The sequence below is a fragment of the Balaenoptera acutorostrata genome, chromosome 6 (genome assembly GCF_949987535.1).
Source record: "Balaenoptera acutorostrata chromosome 6, mBalAcu1.1, whole genome shotgun sequence".
Classification (NCBI taxonomy): domain Eukaryota; kingdom Metazoa; phylum Chordata; class Mammalia; order Artiodactyla; family Balaenopteridae; genus Balaenoptera; species Balaenoptera acutorostrata.
The window spans coordinates 104,984,926-105,006,833 of record NC_080069.1 but is presented as its reverse complement, the minus strand read 5'-3'; the positions used below and the strand labels follow the sequence as shown (position 1 = coordinate 105,006,833).

General features: G+C 52.4%; 1 protein-coding gene across 7 annotated transcripts in view; it reads right to left on the bottom strand.

Annotated features, from left to right (window-relative positions):
- The window catches only part of RGS3 (regulator of G protein signaling 3), a 131,724-nt gene that overhangs the window by 90,939 nt on the left and 18,877 nt on the right, over positions 1–21,908 (bottom strand). For 3 of the 7 annotated variants that reach the window (XM_028165389.2, XM_007178163.2, XM_057548397.1), the window contains exons 3-11: positions 21,212–21,270; positions 20,050–20,144; positions 19,008–19,076; positions 10,536–10,596; positions 9,272–9,362; positions 8,652–8,707; positions 2,108–2,189; positions 1,244–1,349; positions 118–469 (exon numbers count right to left, since the gene is read on the bottom strand). In XM_028165389.2, the coding sequence (XP_028021190.2) occupies positions 118–469; positions 1,244–1,349; positions 2,108–2,189; positions 8,652–8,707; positions 9,272–9,362; positions 10,536–10,596; positions 19,008–19,076; positions 20,050–20,144; positions 21,212–21,270 (971 nt within the window). Of the gene's footprint in view, positions 1–117; positions 470–1,243; positions 1,350–2,107; positions 2,190–6,122; positions 6,281–8,651; positions 8,708–9,271; positions 9,363–10,535; positions 10,597–19,007; positions 19,077–20,049; positions 20,145–21,211; positions 21,271–21,908 lie in introns of those variants that run through there. The other 4 variants (XM_028165388.2, XM_028165390.2, XM_007178160.3 and 1 more) reach the window with 4 other exon arrangements.

The window sequence follows — 21,908 nt, the reverse complement described above, 5'->3', positions numbered from 1 at the left end:
TGCTCCCCGCTCCAAGCCCCTGGCAGCCTCCTCACAACACAATTTTGAGTCTTCTCATCTTCCTGGCCTCACTCAGGGACCCATGCCCTTCACCTCCCCTGAACCAGCTGTCCATACCTGGCTCCCAGGGTTCAGCGGGGCCAGGATGATGTAGTTGGGGTCGGCGGGGGCAGTGGCACGGGACAGTGCAGGCAGGGTGTGCTGGCCCCCGCGCTTGGTCACCTCAGTGTAGCGCTCCCAGCCACCGAGCAGCAGCCCATCCGAGCTGTCACACACCAGGTGACAGCTGTGGCGCTGCTCTGGCCGTGCCTGGGCCCCGTGGGTGCAGTTCTTCTCCCGCTTGTTGGGGGGCGACTGGAGGTCATGGGTCGACTTGCAGGACGCCCGCCGCAGGACCCCGCCATCTGGCCCCGGCTTGACCTGGGGGACCATGCGCCACACGAGCAGGATGATCTCGCTGGGGCAGCTCCTGGAAGTTGGAGGAGGCGGGGAGTCACAAAGAGAAGTCGAGTCGGGGGGAGACCAAAGTCAGCCACGGTAGGGGCCTGCGGGGGCAGAGAGGAAGAGAGGGGAAGAGGGCAGGGAAGCCCCAGTGCCAGAGCAGGAAGCGATGCAGAGGCCATCTAAAGTAGAGACAGCAAAGGGGTCCCTTAGGTCGACTCTAGTTGACTGGCAGAGGCTGGGAAGGACACTGAGGCCAAGGCCAAGTAAACAAGAAAGAAGACCAAACCCAACTAGGGATGTGCCTCCTGGACACAAAGCATCATCAAGGAGGAGCAAGAAAGGCCTGTGTACAACCCCTCATCCGGTCATTCTAGAAGCAGACCTAAAATGGGCCACGAGGGCTTTAACCCAGAGGGTCGAAATTTAGGGGACCCCAAAATTTAAAGAATAACTGTTTAATTGTGCAATTGAAAATGTTGGCAACATCTACGCATCCTTAGGAAACCAAGGGCTTAGTTCTGAGGTAGCAAAACTAATGAGCTAAAGTAGAGAGCGACCCCCTGGAGCTGCACCACAAACCACAGGGTCTGTTTGAGAGCTTCTTCCCCGCTGTCTGCTCTGGGATCCAAAATTGCTCAGAACCTGAACCTTCCAACTTCAGGCCAAGAAACTGATTCCCCAAGGAGCAAAGTGAATTGCTCACAGCTGGGAAGGAGGGACGGGCGAGGCGTGTGCCCAGGTCTGGGGAGGGGAGGTGCGCCTCAGCCCGAGGCCCCAGGCTGCCCGCCGCCCCTGTCACCGGATCTCGTGTGCCAGCTCCACGCATTTCCAGTGCTCCACGGGCCTCTCGTTCAGCTGCAGCACCGTGTCCAGCTGCTGCAGCCCTGCCCGCTCTGCCGGGCCCCCTGCAGGGACAAAGAAAAGCCACTCAAGGGCTCCTAAAGCCCACAACCCCCTCGAAAGCCCCGGGGTCCTTTGCTTCCACAGAGACCTTGGACAAGGACCGCTCCCCTCTGTTTCTTCATCTGTGAATGAGGGGCCAACCTCGGGGGCTCTCGGGGACCTTGAAGGGAGGCTCCCCTTTGCCCTCACTTCCTCCCTGCCCGCATACCCAGTACTGGCTGACCTCTCTGCTGTCCACCGCCCCGCCAGGCCCCCCTCCCTCCCCAGGGCCTCCCACCCCTTGAGAACCCTTCCTTGCTGCCAGGCTCACAGGCAGTGGGGGCACCCAGATCACCACGTCCCAGCTTCTCCACTTTGGATGCTCACTCTGTGACTAGAAGTCTTTTCTTTGTGAAAAATAGGGAGGGAATGACTATTTTTAAGTGCTAATCAGGCTGGAATAGGATAAAATACTGGTTCCAAATCGAGTTCATAAATGACTCTCATTTTCCCATGCAGCCATTACTGAAAATATAGGTTTAGTTCCTGTTTGAAATGATTGGGAAACAAAATATAAAAATCTATTTTCATTTTGATTAAAAACAAAAAAAAAAGAGTAGGTGTATTTTCATAGACCTCACTTTCATCTGTGGTCATTTAAAAATATTATTCTTTTCGTTTTGAAAAACCAGGACACTTTGCTCCATTTAGGGCTCCCCTTTCAGTTCCAACATCTTGTTTGCAAAGCCTCGGGCTGGCATCACCCGAGACACTCACTCACCGGAATCCACGGCCTGCACTCGCACCGGAGAGTCGCAGCAGATGGTGAAGCCGAAGCCGTCCTTCCCCCTCGGGATGGTGATCTAGGACACAGCCCTGCCCAGTTACTCCCAGAAGCCATGAGGCTGCTGCCTCTGCTCCAAGGTCGCGAAGACCACAGTCCCCACCCCAGAGCCACCTTCCTCTCCAAGGCTGCTGGAGCCAAGAAGGAGGCTGGCCGGCCCCTCGCTGTCCCTATCTTGGCCCAGGCATCTTAAGCACTGGGTTGTGGGCCAAGCAGGAAGGCTGGGAGCTCAGGAGGTAAGCCAGGCCCATGTGGAAGGGCCCAGGCAGAGCCTTGGAAGGGTGAATCTCGCCTTCCTCAGCCCTGGCAGACAGGTGGCCTAGCCCTTTACCTAAGGGCCCACTGCACTGCACGTCTCCACCTCACCTGTGACCCACTGCCTGCTCGGTCCCTTCCTCCTTTCCCCAGGGGTTCATGGAGCATCGGCCCAAGGCTGGCCCCATGCTGAGGGCCCAGAGACAAAGCTGGCCTGTTGGCTGCCCTCCCAGAGCACAGGGGAGGGAAGACAGGGATGCACACAGTCACCACCTCAGGCCAAGGGGCAGGGGACACGTGCTAGGGGTCTCAGGGCCGTCCACCGCCAGGGCCTCAAGGTATCAGTGAGGGCTCCCGGGTGAGGGGGCAAGTGAGGGCACAGATAGGTTTCCTGGCTGAACCTGAACTAGCCAATGACTTCACTGTGCCTGCTGCAAGACTGTGTGCGTGGCAGGTGCACAACCCCTACTTTCAGAAGTCCCCTGAAAGGGCCCTGCCATCTGGATGCTCTTTTCAAAGCAACATGCAATTATTGAGCTCCTACTGCATGCCAGGCTCTGCTGAGGTACCAGGTCATGAGGCCTTGGTCTCTGGCTCCCAGAGGAGCATGAGGGTACACTGATCTCTCCAAAGCAAAGCAGGTCATGATAAGCATTACAGCAAAACGTGAGGATGGTGCTGGGAAGAGTCCTTTGTGCTTTGACTTTAGATGACAGGCCTGGTGCATGGCAGGAACCAGCAAGTGCTCCGCTAGTGAGGACAGCGCTGCAGCCTCCCACCAGCAGCAGAAAGCTGGCAGGGTGCGGCACGGTCTGCTAGCTCAACTCAGTTCTACCTTGCTGCATGCCCTCTCTGTGCACCCCCAGTTAGGCTTTGGGAGGGGTGCAGAAAGCCCAGCCCCTGCCCACTCAAAGAGCAATTCCAGGCTGCTCAGAGCAGGTGTATGAGAGCAACAGCCTAAGGCAGCTAAAGTCAGAAAAGGGGTCTGGCTCCCTGGATGTGGCGTGGGCCCTGGTGCAGCATGGGGTAGGGCACCCCAGGCAGGCTGAGGAAGAAGCCAGCTCAGCAACCCTGAGAGAGGTCAAGGGCCACCGCCTCGTTAGGAGACTTCTACCTCCTTCCTTTAGGGGTTACCTCTTCCAGGCTGGGTGCCCGGCATTCACCTGCCAGCTGTCCCAAAGGCCAGGCATGGGAAAGGGGAGGGCCAGGGAGCCCGGGGTGACCCAGGCCCTTGGATGCTGCTGGGGAGGCCCCTGAGGCTCTGCTTCCCACCAGCCCTGGGCCTGGATTCAAAGCGAGTTTGTAAAACAGGAAATCTGACAGACAAGGGGAAGGGGGGGGGGGCAGGAAAATACCCTGTTCCCATAAGAATTCTGGGAAAACACACAGCTAAGACAGGAAGAGAAAAAAAATGGAAAGAAAGAAAGAAAAACAAACTCTGGAGTGAGCGCGGAAAGCCCAGACTGAGGCCAAGGGACGATGACAGGAGCCCGGTCCACTCCATGCGACCAGCAGGGATTTTAGGGACCTCACAGCCCACCCTCAACCCAGGCAGAAGCTGGGATGCCAGCATCTTGCTAGCACTTCCCCAGTCCTACCCCACCAAGAGCCACGGCCCCTCCTGCCTGAGGCGCGGCTCTGGAAAACCAGTCCCAGCACCCAGGGCTAACAGTTTGGGGACTGGCCCCAAAGCGGAATGTGGAGAGAAGGAGGGTGCTCCAGAAAACGGCCTGTTCCCCGCATCCAGGTGGGACTGTGGACAGGAGACCCCTCTGCCTTCCTGGGCACCAGCCTAAGCAGAGCCAGTCCAGACAACAGTCCAGGCCAGCTGGGGGCTGGGAAGAGGGGAAGAGGAGACGGTGTTGGGAAGCAAGCCCCTCTCCTGCTCAGTTTGAGGGGGTGGGACTGCGTGAAGGAAGCAGAATTATGCTCTGTCCATCGTGACCACGACCACGTTGAGAGGACAATGTCCAAAGAACCTGATCATCACTGCAGCCCTGAGGGAATGCAGGGCTAGTTTCAGTATGCCCATTTTACAGAGAAGGAAACTGAGGCCTAAAGCAAGTAAGCTCTCAGCCCTCTTCTCTGACCTCAGGCCTCAGGGTCAGGAGGCAAGGGGAGCAGCCCTGCCCTAACTCTGGGACCTCCGCGACTCCTGGCAGAGGCCATCCTTCCTGGGGTGCTTCTTGCTCTTTCCTGTCCAGCACAGGAACTGCTACTGCTCTCAGATCTCACCCATGCCAGCATCTCACTTCTGCCCTCCTGCTTGATTTCTGACCCTCTGTCATGCCTAGACTTCAATCCCAATCCCTAAATGTCACAGTTATTGAACCCCCTGCACCAGGCACTTCATACACATTCCATTTACTTTCACAGCATCGTCACATTATCACCCTATTCCACTGACAGGAAGACTGAGGCTCAGGGAGGTAAACTGCCATGCACAAGAGTCAGACCTCAAGAAGGGCAGAGCTGGATGTGAGCCCGGGTCTGGCACAAAGCTGGTGCTCTCAACCTCGCACTACTTTCTAGCAGGGGATCCGTTTTGAACTTGAGTCCCAGAGCCCCAGGCCCGGACCACACTCATGCCTGGTCCTCCTCTGACTGCCAGAGTGTCCCGGTCCTCAGGCCTGTAGTCCCAAGTGACTGAGGACTTCTCGACCTCCCACCCAGTGCCCTCTGTGCCTCACCACCCCGTCATCCAGTTGCCAGTGTCGCAGGGGCTGCTCTGCAGGCTCCAGGAGGGCGGGAGGGCCCTGAGAGCTAGGGACTGGAGAGAGGACACACATGTCCCACGCACGGTGCAGGAGGCCCCTCTGAGCATCTCCCTGAGACCTAAGTCTGCCTGTTTGAAGGAGTTCAGGACCCAGATTCCAGGCTGGTCATTAAAACACAGAGGGACTTTTCTATACTTTTAAAATCAGAACCATTCCAGAGTCCCATCAGCTTGAACATTCCCAAAATCTGGACATCCCTTGCCTTCACCCTGTCTGACACCATGCCTTTTTTATAAGAAAAAACAAATGTCCCTCACAGTTCCAGAAGAGTCTTGGGGGCTAAGGGATCATCACTCCCACTCTGCCCCACATCCTGAGACTGGAGGCTGAGGGCCAAGCCCCCTCCATGAAGTTGGGCTCTGAAGCCAGAGGACTCCGGACCCACCTCAAGGCATCACAGCCACCCGGGAGGAAAATCATGTGTGCGCACATATACACAGACACATCCTACCTCGCTCACAAGCACACACCAACACACGCTAAAACACAATCACACCTACACAACGCAGGACAGGCACTGCCGTCCCATCAGAAGTAGGGAAAGTTAGCAAAAAAACACAAATCCAGCTGCTCAGCAACCTAGCCACTTACAGTCTCAGGCTTGGGATGCTCTTTTTATAACCCACACTCCTCCCAAATAAAAATGACAGAAAATCAACTAGATAATCTCACCATGGACACCACCCAGTCAGTGGTTAGGATGGCGAAGAGCTGGCCTCGTCTGCCCCTAGAGAGGGGCGGCAGGTAAAGGCCACCTCGGGGCCAGTTCCTGCCTCTATCCTCCCCCCAGATCACAATGAACCTGCAAGGGGCAGGAGGAGGCAAGGAAGGGCTTGTGGGGAGACAAGTCCTGCTCGGTGAGCCCACACCCCTGACCCCCAACGACACCCCATCCGCCCCCCAAGGGGCCAAGCACCCACCTGGCGGTAGCGGCGCTCCGAACACACCTTGCAGAGCCCATTGAAGCGGTTCATGGCTGCGGGTCCTGCCTCGACTGCCGACCCATGAAAACCCGGCTCTCCCCCCCAGCAGTGGGAGCCCGCACTGCGCCCCGTCAGCCTGGCATGACCGCCCTGGGAAGCCCGCCCCGCAGAAGAATGGCAGGAAATCACCTCTCACCTCCCCAAGCCCTGTCTGTGCTGTGTGCCTCTGCACGATAAGCCCGAAGGCTTCCTGAAACCTCCGAATGACAAGGAAGAGGGAGAGTTTTATATTAAAATTCCTGTCAACTAGTTAGTATTCCCCGGGCCCCGGCGGGGAGAGGGCGCCTTTGTTCTGGCTGCATTCTCCGCCATGGGCCACTTTGTGATTCCAGTGTTCTCACAAACACCGCTGGCTGGAGGAGAACCCAGGCAGAAAACACGGCCCACTCTGTAACAACGCCGCCTCCCCCTGCAAATCCCAGGATCCCCGGTACAAATGCAGGGAACTAACTCAGCCTGAGAACCTAAGGATGCTTTGCACTCACAGACATCCCACATCAAGACAGGGAATACAAAACATCTGGAGTTTGCCTGCCACTCAGAAGCTCTTAAAAGTCAGTTTCCTCATCCATGTACGTGGGCTGCTTTAAGGATCTGATGACAGACCATAAAGTCAGGTTGGGAAGGGATTTCCAATCACTAGATAATCCAGCCTCCTCTTTTTACTGGTGAAGAAGTGGGGGCCTTGAGCAGTTGAGATCACACAGCAGGGTGGGAAGGAGCTGGGACCAGAGCCCCAGTCTTGATCCCTGCCTTGTAGAGCAGTGCCTGGTGAGCCTAGAGCCCCTTCCACCAACCTCGAGCCCCTGAGGAAAACTACCCAGCCACTCACATCCTTCATGCCAGAGAGTGTCCCTCGGTCCAGCCCAGCTTTGGTTACTGTGACAATGGTCAGGTCACCCAGGTTTCTAATCCTCCATCCCTCCATGCACACGAAGAGGGAGTTGAACAGGTCACCTCTCGGGGTTCTCCCCCTGCCCTAACCAAGCCTCTGACAATCACCCACACCTTGCTGAGTCCTACGGACATCTCTGCGTGTGCAAGCCGAGTAAAACCAAACATGCCTCAGAACAATGTCCCCAGAGGCCAGGGCCTGTGTGCAGAGCCCAGCACGAAGCAGGACTCTCCCAGGCCACCTAGAAACCTGCAGTGTTGATGCCCGGGCAATTTCCACAAATCCCCAGGGAGACTCCCTGGTCACTGCCCTCTCTGTGCTCGGCATGTACAGAGAGAGGGAGAAAGGCCTTTGCAGCTCCCCCACTGAAGCTGGAAGAAAGCTTTTAAACTTGTAATGAAGCCACAGAGAACAGAGACCCAGCAAGTTACTCTAATACTGTACTATCCAGTATGGTAGCGATTAGACACAGGTGCAATTTAAATTTAAATTTTTAAATAAAATTTAAAATTCAGGTCCTCGTTCATACTAGCCACATTTCGAATGCTCAGTAGCAACCGATGGCTAGTGGCTGCCATACTGGGCAGTGCAGCCCTAGCCTGTACGCTCTGTGAGGGCAGGGATCTTTGACAGCTATATCCCGGCACCCGGCACAAGGCCTAGCCCATGTAGATGTTCAATAAATACTTAATGAATGAATGAGTGAATGACTTGAGTGAATGAAAGGGGAAATGTCTTGTAGATAATAATACACCTAAATGTCATATATTATCATGGAAAATATCACTGTCGTATCTTCCCAACTAGGCCACTTGCCGGAGACAGCCATACCTGAAGCCATATTTCAGATCCTCCCTGTGCCACTTGCTGGCTGTGTGGCCACAGAGAGTGACCTAACATCTCTGAACCTTACAAGTCCCACTCATCTGTGAAATGGGTAGTAACAACCACCTCAGAGGTGGGAGTGAGGGTCATGTTAGATAACAACCGAGGGACTACTCAGCACTGGGAGCTTGTTTCTCCCTCTCTTAGTGGTTAGAGAAAACCAGAGATCACCTGCCATGGCTGCAAAGTGACAAATTTGGATGAATTCCCCAAAATCCCTATAGGAAGGTTCCTCTCTAGCTTCAAAGCCCTAATGAAGTGAGGACCCATCGGTCTCGGGCTCAGACTCACAGCTGCTCCCTGACATCAAGGGGGCCAAACCTGAAGGCGAATTGGGCCACAGTGGCAGGGGAGGCAAGGGGCCTGAGGGGGCCTGCAGGAACGGGAGGACTCGGCTTCAAGAGACCAGAAGTCAGTACAACCCAGACTCCTCTACTTCCAGGGGCCAGGGCCCGGCTCTCTCCCCACTGCTGCCCCAAGCTTGAGTAACCCGAGAAAAGCACCAGAAATAACCTCTTAAAAATGCACAACTTGCTGAGTTTCCAAGCACCAAGTGAATCTGAGTCTCAGGCACCGAATGCTGCCCTGTTTAGGGGTCTCCTGGGCCAAAGGACTGACCAGAAGCAGGTTAGAGCCCAGAGCAGTGCTCGGGGCCCGTCAGTCCTGCCCAGGTTGTCCCCACCTACCTTGAGTTTCTCCCTGTTCTCGGTGTCCTCACCTCCCAACAGTCTCAACAAAGGGTCTGGAAGGTGACAGAGCAGAGTCAGAAAGTTTCTGCTGGCATCTAAGTGCCCGTTCCACAGACCACCCAGAGGATGAGGCCAGGGTGCCAGGCCCATGTGGCGGCCCAGGTCACTGCTGGCCTCCAGGATGTGGGAATGCCCAGGCTCGGGCCAGGCAGGGGCTCAGGAGCCAGATGGGTGCGTGGGAAGGACAGAGCAGAAGGGGAAAATCCTCAGGACCCACAGCAGGGCCCACATGGCCTGTCTGCAGAGGTGGGCGCCCCAAGGTCAGCCAGGCAGCCCAGAGGGGATCCTGAGACCACGGACCCTGAGGAAGGGCCACACGGGAAGGTCCAAAAGCCCAGCCCTCCATGAGCTAGATAAATAAAGGAGTCATGGGCATGAGGCTGCCTGCAGGCTGCATTCTAGCAAGCACTCGTGAGAAGTCCCTGGACCCAGGGTCTGATGGCAGCCTAGGGTGACACATGCCACAAAACACAGGGACTGAGGCTACTACACAGTGGAGTGGGGGGAGCCCTGGGGGTCGGCATGTCTGGGCAGAACTGAAGGTGGTGGACATGCACCTCTCAGGGGCTGCAGTCTCCGCCTGGCCACCTTCAGGTGCTTGGTCCGGCCCAGGTCCTCGTGCAGCAGGTAGTACCAGCCGCTGGTCTCCTGTCACAAGAGAAGGCGTGACATGCTCAGAGGAGGCAGAGGGCACAGGTCAGGCAGCCACCAATCCCCGTCAAAAAGCAGCAGCTGGAGAGCCTCCTCAGGAGCAGCATCTCTGCAGACACACACACTCCAGCCTCCCTTCCCCAAAGGGAGCTGCCATGCCTGCACCTCCAGGAAGCCCTCCTTGATGCTCCAGGCAGAGCTGATCCTCCCCTCTGCCGATTTCCCACGCCTCTTGTCCCTAGAGAACAAGTCTACTCACAGGCTTGCCTCCCCCACTAGGCTGTACACAGGATCCTTGATGTGCCTAGCACCGTGCCTGGTACACAGCAGGAGCCCAATAAATGTTGACAGAACAGAAGGGAGGGAGGGAGGGAGAGGCCAGAAAGCAGGCATCCTGAGGCCCCTGAGCAGTCCCCAGGGGCAGACATCTTCTCCCAAGAGGGAATAAGGCCAAGACTGCAGTCAAGACAAGATAGTTGGGACCCACATGTAGGATAAAGGGTCCTCAGCCACCTACCCCAGACTTCACTTCCAGGACACAGAGCTGGGTGGCAGGGCCACCTGGCAACTCCTTGCAGCAGGCCACCAGAACATCTCCAGGGATATGCAAGAGGAGCACATCCCTCCCCTGCTCAAAAGCCTCCAATGCGGGGAGTGCCATCCAAGTAGAGTTGGGTAAGGGTCTGGCCACCCACAGGGAGGGGCCTCTAGGTCCCAGAGTCCTCACCCAGCCTGAAGGAAAGCGCCACAGAGGATGCTCACTCCATCCCTGAGCACCTGCTAGGCCCACAAGCCTGAGACCTGGCAAACGTCAAGGCAACCCCTGGAACAGACCACGAGAAGCACCCGTCCCTCAGCCTCCAGGGCAGGGAGTGCCCTGAGCTCTGAGGGACCTGCCAGTGTCCTTAAGGGAAGACACCAGACCTAGAGCCTTCTGGGAAGACTTGGAGCCGCCTAACAACTGGTCTCTGACAAGAATGAGCCAAGGCAGGAACCCAGACCCTTGGTCATGCAGGTAACAGTGTTGTTATCAGGCCAGGGGGCACCTGTCTCAGTGGGGCACCATCTCACAGACTGAAGCCCCGCCGCAGGGCTTCCAGACAAAGGCCCCTGCCTGTACCAGCCCTGGCTAGGTGGCCTGACACTGCCAGAAGCTTCCCTAGGACCCACCTTGTCCGGAGTCAGGAGGGACTTCACCCCGAAGCTCATGCAGCCAATGAGTCCACTCTGTCTGGGAGAACAAGAGAAGCTCGAGTGAGCACCTTTTCACTGCGCTACATCGGGAGGTCGATTGTCAAGTGTAACATAGGTTTGCCTGATGCATTGCGGTTTACGAAGCACTTTTACCTGCATTGTCTCATTTGATCTTTCCAACTTTGTGAGTGAGGCTGGAGTGGAGTTATTCTCTCCATTTCACAGAGGAAAAAACTGAGGCTGAGCTGATCCCCTTCCCAAGGTCACAGGACTCATTAGGAGTAGAGTCCCATGGGAAACCCACCACAGAAGCTCAGAGTTACCTCGGAGGTTTGAACCGTTCTGGTGCTGGTAGGTCTGAAGAGCCAGTCCCCAAAGGGAATTTCAGCTACCACATCTGCTGGTGATGCTCAATCCAGGAGAAAAGTTATGGGACCTCAAGCTCAAGAAGCTTTGTCTTAGGTCCAGGCAAGACCTGGGCAGTGCTTGGACAGTTCCAGATCAAGGTCCAAACCAACCTGACACACAAAAGTTGCCAAGACCAACCTGACCTGGCTGCCAGTGGGCCAGTAGACATGAGCCAGGGTCAGGACTCATGGAAATGTCACGCTGCGCAGACAGGCTGAGTTCAGTTGGGTCCTACTTGACTAAGGGTAATTCAAAGTTCCTGAAAAATGTCCATCATTGAGTTCCAATGTGCAACACTGAGGGACTGATTGATACTTGGCAGCTTTGAACAGTGATAGCATAGATTAATATTAATGAAGTGACAAAAATAATATTGCTATTATGAGATAAAAGCAAGTTTATAAATCTATAGTTTAATGAGAAAGATGTCCACCAAAATATTAACAATGGGTGTATCTGGCAGGTGGGAATAGAAGGGTTTTTCTTTTCTCCTTTGGGTTTTTAGTGTTTTTAAATTTTCACTGGGAACAAGCGCTACTTTTGGAATCAGAAAAAAAAAAAGTAGTATAAATGTATTTGAAAGTACTTCTATTCTACCACACATTTCTCCACCCTAACACTAGAGTTGCTTTCTTTTCTTTTCTACCTCTTCTCTCTTAGCATATCCCCAAAACTCAGGCCTCTTCAGAGATTGGTTTAATAGCTATTAATCAAGAAACAACATGGGTATTAAGACTGGAGCAGAACCCTGATGGTTGACTTCAATATGTGAGGGACCCACATAGACGAGGGATTCAGCATGTTCTGGGGAAGGCACCATATCAAAGCCAAGGATGTAATGAGCTGCCTCGATGGGTAGTGAACTAACTCCCTGGAGATGTGCCTCCTCAGAGCCTGGTCTAAGGGGGCCTGAACAAGTCCACAGAACACCCTGAAGAGCCTGTCCAAGTCCTGTGTCCCAGAGCCTGCTCCTGAGATCCAGACCCAGTATGTCCAAGGTGGGGTCTGGGCATGGGAGTCTGGAGAAAGCTGTCCAGGGGATCCTACAGGGAACCCACCCATGCCTGCCCCAGTCGAGGACCGGTAGTGTACAACATCTTTATAAATACATTTTGTTTGGATTCTCCAGAAAGGATGGCAGCCTACCACCTGACAGTCCTAAGCAAAATAAAACTGGCTTCTTGCCGGCAGCCAAGCCGATTGAGGGCCAGGGATGCAGAATGCTGGGGACGGATTCTCAAAGCTGGTACCCCGCCCCCACAGATGCACACTCTGCACCAGGCCGTGTCTCACCAGCTACTCTCACTCTGCTACCCGCCCCCCCGCAGCTCTCTCTTCCTGCCCCCGCTTTCCTGCAGCCCGGGCTGCACCTACTCTCTTCTCCTTCCTTGTCCCCTCCCATCATACCAGGCCATATTAACCATCTACCCATAGAGAACAGTGTAGTCACTCCATTAAAGCGACCCTTCCACATCCACCTGCCCACCCAGCACCAAAAACAAATACTCCTCCCTCCTGGCAAGTGGCCAAGTCAGCACTAATGGAGGGGCAGCTGCAGTGACCAACATGAGTGGCAGACACTGACCTGAGCTGACATCCCAGAAAAGCCTTGTCAAGCCTTTGCCAAAGTCCTCATCACTGATTTAATTTTGTGTGTCAACACATTCAAAAGCAACCCAGCTGGTATCTAGGTGCCCACACTGCCTTGCTGTACACTTTTCTTTCACACTGAGTATGGCTGTAACTCTCTAAATCTCCAGGCAGGATGCTTTAGCTGTAATAAAGGCTGCCTCTCCCTGCTCTTCAGTAAGTAGAAATTTCATCCCCTGGTGCTTAGAGAATACTAAATGGTTAATAGCCTCTTGTGAGCTTTGCTTCCTGCTAAGGGGCCTCCAATGATTTCATGATAATTTAGGCCAAGCAAATGGTCACAATTAATGTCCATAAGCAGGAACCTCTAAGTGTTCTTCAATTAGCTACCTCGATGGGTAGTGAACTAACTCCCTGGAGATGTGCCTCCTCAGAGCCTGGTCTAAGGGGGCCTGAACAAGTCCACAGAACACCCTGAAGAGCCTGTCCAAGTCCTGTGTCCCAGAGCCTGCTCCTGAAAACCTTTGGAAGAAGAAAGACTTTTTTTACATGCAGCCTGAGTACACGGCAATATACTGGTCAGGTAATAAACTTGGGAGACCGCCTGAAATTTCTCTAGGCACAAAGTCTCAGGGGCCAAGCCTTGGGTACTTCTGAATGCCAAACCCTAAGCTCAGTGAAGCCGTGACAAACGGATGAATCCATCATGCCCATGTTGGCAGGCACTGGGCAAGGAGCTGCAGCATTAAGGAAACAAGACAAACATTCAGGAATTTAAATACCAGTTCAAGACAGCAATACAAGGGATGTCACTAGACAGAGTGAGATTGAGAGTTGAACAGTGCAGGCAACAAATGCTGAAAGCTTAGAGAGGCAAGAGGTAGTTTAGGACTGAGATGCTCAAAGAAGGCCTAAAGAGTTAAGCCAGAGAGAAGGAAAGGAAGAGCATTTCAGGCAGAGGGAATAGCTGGTACAAAGGCTCAGAGGTAAGGCATCATGGAACATTCAAGGGCAAGAGTACAGCCAGCCCTCCGTATGAAAGGATGCGGAACCCATGGATACGGAGGGCCGACTATACTATACCACTTTATATAAGGGACTTGAGCATCCATGGATTTTGGTGTCCACAGGGGTCCCGGAACAAATCCCCCATGGACCCAGAGGGATGGCTGTACTCGGCTCAGTTTACTTTTGAGCACAGGGTAGGAGACCCGCTACAAAATGAAAATGCATTATTTTAAGGGAATGCACTTTAATTCTCTCTCTCAGGGGCTTAAACTATTTCTGTTACAGACTTATCCCATTTAATCTCAATTTATTTTTAATTTGATGGCTTAAATCGCACAATATTTTTCCAATCACTTTTTCTTTCCTTAGGCTCAGTCCCCATCTCTGGTCACAAGCTTTCTAACTTTATGGCACTGCACTTGGCACTGAGGTTGTTTATAAAATAGTTTAAAGGAAAGAGCACAGAGTACCCAGGACAGTGTGCGACACACAGCAAGCAGCCTCTCCATATACTTAATTACTGTTAGCATAAAAGATTCCGTTTCTCAAACATATGCTGTGTGTGTTTTGGGGTTTTCTTAACTTGGTGCATAACATTACAATTCTCTCTAAGATTGTTCTCTGACCACAAGTTCTGAAAACACTATGATTGACACTAGAAGCTTCAGTTTGGCTTTTTTTTTTTTTTTTGATTTATTTTATTTTATTTTTTATTTTATTTTATTTTTGGCTGTGTTGGGTCTTCATTGTTGCGCGCGGGCTCCCTCCAGCCGTGGCGAGCGGGGGCCACTCCCCGCCGCGGTGTGCAGGCCCCTCACCACGGTGGCCTCTCCTATCGTGGAGCACGGGCTCCAGGGTGCGCGGGCCTCAGCAGCCGTGGCACGCGGGCCCAGCAGTCGTGGCTCACGGGCTCTAGAGCACAGGCTCAGTAGTTGTGGCGCACAGGCTCAGCCGCTCCGCGGCACGCGGGATCCTCCCGGACCAGGGCCCGAACCCGTGTCCCCCACGTTGGCAGACGGACCCGTAACCACTGCGCCACCAGGGAAGGCCTTCAGTTTGGCTTTTACCATATCATCAAACAAAACTTTTAAGTAGTTCAGTTCCATAGTCGGTGACATTAAGGAGTTACTGTTAATTTTTAAATGTGATAATGGCATTGTGGTTGTTTTCTTAAGCCATCTTTTAGAGATTTATATAGCTGAGATGAGATGATGTCATGAGATGGGATTTGCTTTAAAATAATCCACTGGAGGAGGGGAAAGTGGGTGAAGCATAAATGAAATAAAATTGGCCATATATTGATAATTGATGAAGCTGGGCTATGAGTATGTGAGGGGTTATTACATACTATTTTCTAACTTTGCATATGTTTGAAAATGTCTATAATTTCTTAAAAACTCACAGAACCTGCAAGCCAAAAGAAATCTTTGAGATCACTGCATTTTACAGGTGAAGAAAATGAGGCCCAGAGCAGGGAAGGGACCTATCTACAGTCTCACAGCGAGTTGGAGCTAAGCCAAAATCTACTGCTCTGAGGCCTGGTTCTCCTCAGCTCCCACCAAGAGCTGAAATCACTGTGTGAGCTGAAATCAGCCAGCACCCCCAGAACTTCCTTGTAGATCATCTTGCTTCTCTAGTACAAATTTACAGCCATAACTGGAAGGATCATGCGAATTCATGAAACAGATGCTCCCTTTTCATTTCCTATTAGTTTCAAAATGTAACTGCCCAGACTTCCCTGGCAGTCCAGTAGTTAAGACTGCGCTCCCAATGCAGGGGGCAGGGGTTCGATCCCTGCTCAGAGAACTAGATCCCGCACACCGCAACTAAAGCCCACATGCTGCAACTAAAAGAGCCCACATGCCACAACTAAAAGAGCCTGCGTGCCGCAACTAAAGATCTCTCATCCTGCAACGAAGAGCCCACACGTGGCAACAAAGATCCCGCGTGCCGCAACTAAGACCCAGCACAACCTAAATAAATAAATTTTTTTTTAATGTAACTGCCACATATTCAGCTGGATGATTTATATAAAACTACATTATAAATGCTATGAGAGGTAGCCTGAGGCCTGAGGCACAAGTGTACTGACACAGAAAGGGTGTGGCTTTGGAACCCTTTGTCACCTGGGTGAGCTGGTCAAGTGTACTATAATGTGGTTTGGCACCAGGCTACCTGGATTTGCATCTTGTTTTCACCATGTGCTGGCTGTGTTACCTTGGGCAAGTTACTTAACCTCTCTGTGCCTGTAAAAGACAGACATCAATAACACCTACTTTATATGGTGTTGTGAGGATTCAATTAGATAATGCATGGAATATGCTTAATGTCCACACACTTAGTGGACATAAAGTGATTAATAAATATGAGGTATTATATAACCTTGGGCAAGTTCCTTAGCCTTCGTAAATCTCAGTTTTCTCTTCTCTGAAGAGAGAGACAATAATAATTCCTACCTCTCAGGGTCGCTGTGAGGATTAAATGAGATAATGTATGTAAAGTGCTTGGCACAGAGAAGAGTTCATAAATGTTTGTTTCCTTCCTTCTGTAATTGTCTTTCATGTTGTGAAGTTGCATGTCCGTCCTTCAGAGAAGCACAGTTTGATCTGAGAGTGTTCGGCAGGGCAGAAGTTTCCGGCAAGCGCCCTGTCTGTCTCCTCCAGCTCAGAGGCCTCCTCATTCAGAGATGGATCAATACTCTGCCTCCCACCCGCTGAGCCGGTCACTGCGGCGCTGGCACCTTGGGCAGGGCCATCTGTTGGGAAAGCAGGTCTGCCTGAGCCTGCTCTGTCCCTCTTGAGCTTCGGGTTGGGACTGTGACCACGAGTTTGCCTGTGTTTTGTTTAATAAGGAATCTCACTTTCCCAAAATAGGCAACAAGTGGAGACACTGCCTCTGTCACGCTGCCTCACTGGGTGCTGACTCACTTTCCCCGGCCTCACTTTCTTTTCCAAAAACCACCAAGTGCACTGCTGCCACTTCTCCAGCAGGCTCCGCCTGGCCTGCTCTGCTCTCGCAGGAGAGTGGTCACAGCAGAGGGAGCGGTGACTCCCAGTTTGGTGTCCGCCTCCGTCCAGAAGGCTCGCCAGGCGTCCTTCCATCTCTCCACCACTCCTCCTCTGTCTCCTTCAGGGCTTTCCCTTCCTGTGCCCATCCCTTCAAGACGGGATTCTGACCCTTTGTCCTTGGCACCCACTGTCTTCCTGGGTGGTCTCACCTGCTCAAAATTTCACCCACCACCTTGGCGGGCACGGCTCCCACATCTCCACAGACCTCTCTCTCCCCTGAGCTCCAGGTCAGCAAAGGCAACCCTCCCACACAGCTCTCAGCTGGCTGCCCTCCAGGCACCTCCATCTCACCATATCCACAGCTGCTCCCCCTTCCCCTCCGGTACACTCTGGCTTAGCTGGAGACGTTACCAGCTACCCAGGAGTTATCCTTGACTTCTCCCACTGCTCTCACAGCCAGATCACCGCTAAGTACTATTGGTTTAAGCTCCTAAATATATCCTGGGTCTGTTTCCCTCCTCTCTATCCCTAAATCATCTCTCTCACGGAGTCACCACAAGAATCTCCCAGCTCCTCCCCAACCTCCAAAAGACCTACCAGAGTGATAGATCTAGAATACACACCTGTCATTCCCCTGCTCAACACCCTTCAGTATCTCCCCATCACCAGATTCCCAAACACCAAGCTGGCTGCATGAGGTTCACCCTGAGAACTTGGGTAAGTGCAGATTCCTAGGCCCTGCCCGTGAAAATTTGGACTTAATCAATCTGATGTGTTACCTGGGAACCTACGTTCCTCACCAGCATCCCAGGTGATTCTGATGCATAGCCAGGACTGAGAACTACTGGCCCTTCTGAGAAAATTCACACTCCAAAGAAACCCTACAGAATCATCCGATGTGGTTTATGCCAGCCTCTTCATCTTATCTCCAGTCAGTCCCTACTTTGTAATTGACCCTCCAGCAACACCAATGAGTTTGCAGATCCCTCTCCACTCCTGCCCTGCCCTCTGTACTCTACTGGCTGAGACTGAAGACTCTAGGGTCTAAATACCTGGGTTCCCATCTTACCCCTACTGTTCACTGGCCATGCAACCTTAGGCAAGTAACTCCCTTTCTTAGCTTCAGTTTCCTTTTCTGAAAACTTAAGACAAAAACATACTTTCCTTAGAGTTGTTTTAAGAACTAAATGAGATAATGCACTGTTAAACCCTGGCTTGTGGTCAACACCCAGTAAACGATTGCTCTTGTTTACGATATCAGTAAACGATAAAGTATCAGTAAACGATACTCTATTGAAAGACAAATCTTTCATTATGAAAGTTGAGGAAGGCTCAACTTTAAAAGCATACTAGCTATCATATTTAGGGTACCAAAAAGCACTGAGCCCCAAAATATTTTCTGGGTCTAAGCTGGTGAGTTGAGCTGATTTTCATTCACCTAGGCCCTTTTCCGGTCACCATTCTGTTCTACGATTATTGGACAAATGTTACTGGCCACAGAGTCTCCCAGATTTCTTGGGCTGCACCAGCTGAATGAGCCCCTGTTGCTCACAGCAAGCCATGCAGTCAAGTGCTCTCACCCACTTCCATTCCCTTCCCTTAGCAGCTGATTCTCACCCTTACCACCCAGCACTCTTCCTCTGCTCTGTACTGGCCGCCATTACTAACGACTACATCCGCCTCCTGTGTCCTGGGCTGCCTGAAACCTGTTAGGTTTCTCCTACACAAAACTCTGCACCTCCTAAACTGGTCTTCTCATGGCAGCCTGAGCCCCCCGCACGTGTTCCTGCCTCTTTGCCTTTGCTTGTGCTGTGCTCCTGCCTGCAATGCCCTTTCCAGCCTACTCTCCTTGTCTTATTCTTGAGCTCTACCCCAAGTTCAAAATCCCACTTTTTGCATGAAGCCTTCCTCGATCGCCTCAGCCCATGATGAACTCTCCTTCTTCCCACACTTACTGTCTTATTACTCATTTTGTTCTTTTATTCCTTCAGCCAATAATCACCAAACATCTACATGCTAGGCACTGGGTACAGTGGTGACTAAGAGAGAAATGGACCCATTTTTCATGGAGCTTCTACTCCTGTGGAACTGAGCCTGTGTGTATCGTGACTGTAATTTGCCTCCATGCAGAGCCTGGTGTCCTCTTCTGAAAGTAGGTGCCTTGAGAGCAGAAGCCACATGTAGGCTGGTTGGCATCCCAGTGGCCAACAGTGTCTTGTTGATACCAAGGGCTCAGCAAATGCACGTTGGTAACATGATCCTTGGCATCACCTGGAGTGATGGGGACTCAGGGGAGTGGCAGCCTCTCAAACTTAGCCACTGCCATTCATTTATCCACCAAGCACTAACTGAGCCCCTTCTGTATGCTGGCCACCTGGCTGCCACCCATGAGCCCCGAGCAGGATCTCCCCTCCAGCTCAGCAGTTCCCCTCACCTGGAGGCACCTGCCCTGTTCCACACTGTGACCAGAAGGCGTTTCTGTTCGTCTTCCTCTGGGACGGGACTGCAAAGCAAACCAGACAGTCAGTGTGTTAGCAGGGCCGAGCTCCAGTCCAGACCCACGGAGTCCATCATCACGGCAAATTCTGGAAATAACCTGAACATCCAACCATAAGGAGCTGGTTAAATAAACTAGAGCATAAATAGTGTGGGAGATGAGTATTTATATTCATGAAAGAGTTTACATCACATTGTTAGGGATGAAAAGGAGGTTACAACACAATACTATAGAACAATTCCATCTTTGGAAACACACACCCGCACAAATTCAAAGATCTGAAAAGAAATACCACAAAACATATCCGTGAGTAGCAGCACTAGGAGTGTTTTCTCTCTTCTTCTTGTTTACCTATATCTTCTATTTTTCTACAATAAGCAAAATTACCTTGTGTAGTAAGGAAAATAACAAAATATGATTAATTTTCACTAATAGGAAAATACAAAATGTCCATTACCTTCCCACTGGCCCCAGAGCTCAGGGATGAGGGGAAGAAATAATAATAATAACACCTGACACTCTGTGTTATACTGTCTCATTTACACCTCCGCTCTCTGAGGTTGGTACGTTATTAGCCCCATTTTACAAATAAGGAAGCCAAGACTCAGAGAAGTTAGCAAGTTGGGGACGGGCGGGAGGGGAGGCAAAACATCCCTCAGCTTGGAAAATTCCTTCTGCTAAAGGAGAAAGTTTGTCCCGAGGCACAGTGGGAAATTGCCTACTTTTTTCAGGGGCTGCCAGCCTCAGGCTGGACATTTTAGTTATGAGAACCAGCCACATGATACCATATCACTGTGGACCTCGCTGCTGGGCCAGGTGCCAGGGATGCAAGGACACAAGTCAATGAGACAACAAAGACATCCTTTAGAAGTCACTGTTTTTCTGCTTAGATCTGATTCTAGATTTGGCAAACAGAGCTGTTTCCAGATAAACACTCCTTCCCTCTGCTCTCGAGGGCCCAGCTGCTCCAGACTCTTACAAGAAGAAGTGCTCGTGGAAGACTGGGTCTCTGCAGTCTGGAATGGTCTGCGTCTTCTGACAGCGTAGTCGATTATCTTCGGGGACCAAAGAAATCTTGAATTGGAGAAAAGTAAGAGTTAGCCGATCTCAGAGCCATGTAATCACCTAACCCCCGTGGCTGACTCCACATCTCCAAGCTAAAGGCTTCCCGAGTGTTCTTCAAACCAGCTTCTGCAGAGGACAGAGTGGAGTCCTCAACCAAATGCCAGGAAAGAAAGAGGAGCCCTGGGCTGGAGGCACCTCAGTCAGATGCCAGGACAGGGCCTCACAGGGGTGGTACCCAGGAGGCAGTGCCAGGCCCAGGCAGAGATGGGGTGCAACTTGACCATCTCTGCTCTTCCTCCAAGCAGAGAGGTTCCCCCAAAGCACAAGGCCTCTTCTCTTCTAAGTTCCCAGCAGCTGCTGAGTGCTCCCTTCCCAGGAGGCTCCAGGCCAGCCTCTGCCAAGGCCCCCCACCCATGCTCTCGTCCTAGTGCCATGCATCCCCCGCCACAGGTTCCCACCCCGCTCCTGACCTTGTCCCAGCCCACAGGGGCCTCTGAGCAGCCTGGCGGCTTTGAGAAGAAGGCAGAGCGGTGCATCAAAGCCTGCACCTGACATCTGGCTGCCACACTCTGGGAGGCGTCTGGCCTTTGGCTCCGGCTGGAAGTAGGCCCCCTGCCCCTATGGGGCCTCTGTCTTCACCCCAAGGGCTCCTTTCAGATGGATCCTCCAGCCCTCAGAGACACTCCCTCTACCCCACCACACAAACTGCCATCCTGCCTCTAGTTTTGGGGAAGAGAGGGGTGAAGATGTTGCTTTTCACCAGAGGGCTTGGGATTGCCTGTGGATTTCCGTCAACCACACGCTCACAGTGCTCACCTATGGGGTGATGCCCAAGATCACCCATAAGATTCCAGAGCTTGCAGGAAGCCCTAGAGGCCAAGCCGGGCTAAGGGAAGGGGGTCCATCTTAGCTCAGGGCCTCGTCACTAGGCTTAATAAATGCCTACAGACCAAATGATGTAACCGCAGCTGCCACCTCGAATGACCCAAGGCCCACAGATGTGCTGGGACCTTGGAACTCAGTCCGGTGATGTGGTCCCTCACCACGCCCCACCCCACCTCCAGCTCATCATGTACCTTCACGTAGGAATCACAGACGCCAGGCTCCTTGCTCATCAGGCCTTTGCCTTCTATGACTAAACAGAGAATTAAAATGTTGGGGTGGGTGGGTGGGAAGGATCGTTACCAGGCTCTTAATCTACATACCAACCACTGGATATTAACCCCTCTCTGGTCTAGCCCACTCCCACCATCTCCCACACTCAGGCAGCACCTTCACCGAGGCATTATAGGATGCTTTCAATTCCCTGACTCCCTGAAAGGGAATGTAACATTTATGGAGTCCAACCCCTCATTTAATGGCGAAGATGAGGCTATGAGGGGCATCCAAAGGCAGTAAGAAACGTGCCCAAAGTCACAGAGCAATGGGAATGACAGAGCTTGCTTTAGATCCCTGTCTCTTGACTCCCAGTGCAGTGCTCCTTCCACCGCACAAGACTGCCTCCTGGGACGGAAGGGCCAAGTTGGAGAACATAGTCATGTGAGCCAGAGCAAGCTGCTTCACCCAGGAGACTGAATTTGCCATTTTGTAATGGGTCAGTGATAATAATGGGTTAGTGATAATAATATCCACTTCACGTGGTAGTTGTGCAGATTAAACGAGATCATGTGTCTAAGGTGCTTAGTAGAGTGCCTGGCAAGGTAACTGCTCAAGAAAGGTATGCTAAAGAAAACAAGAATAAATAAAGGCAAGGGATTGGGGGGTGGGGTGCGG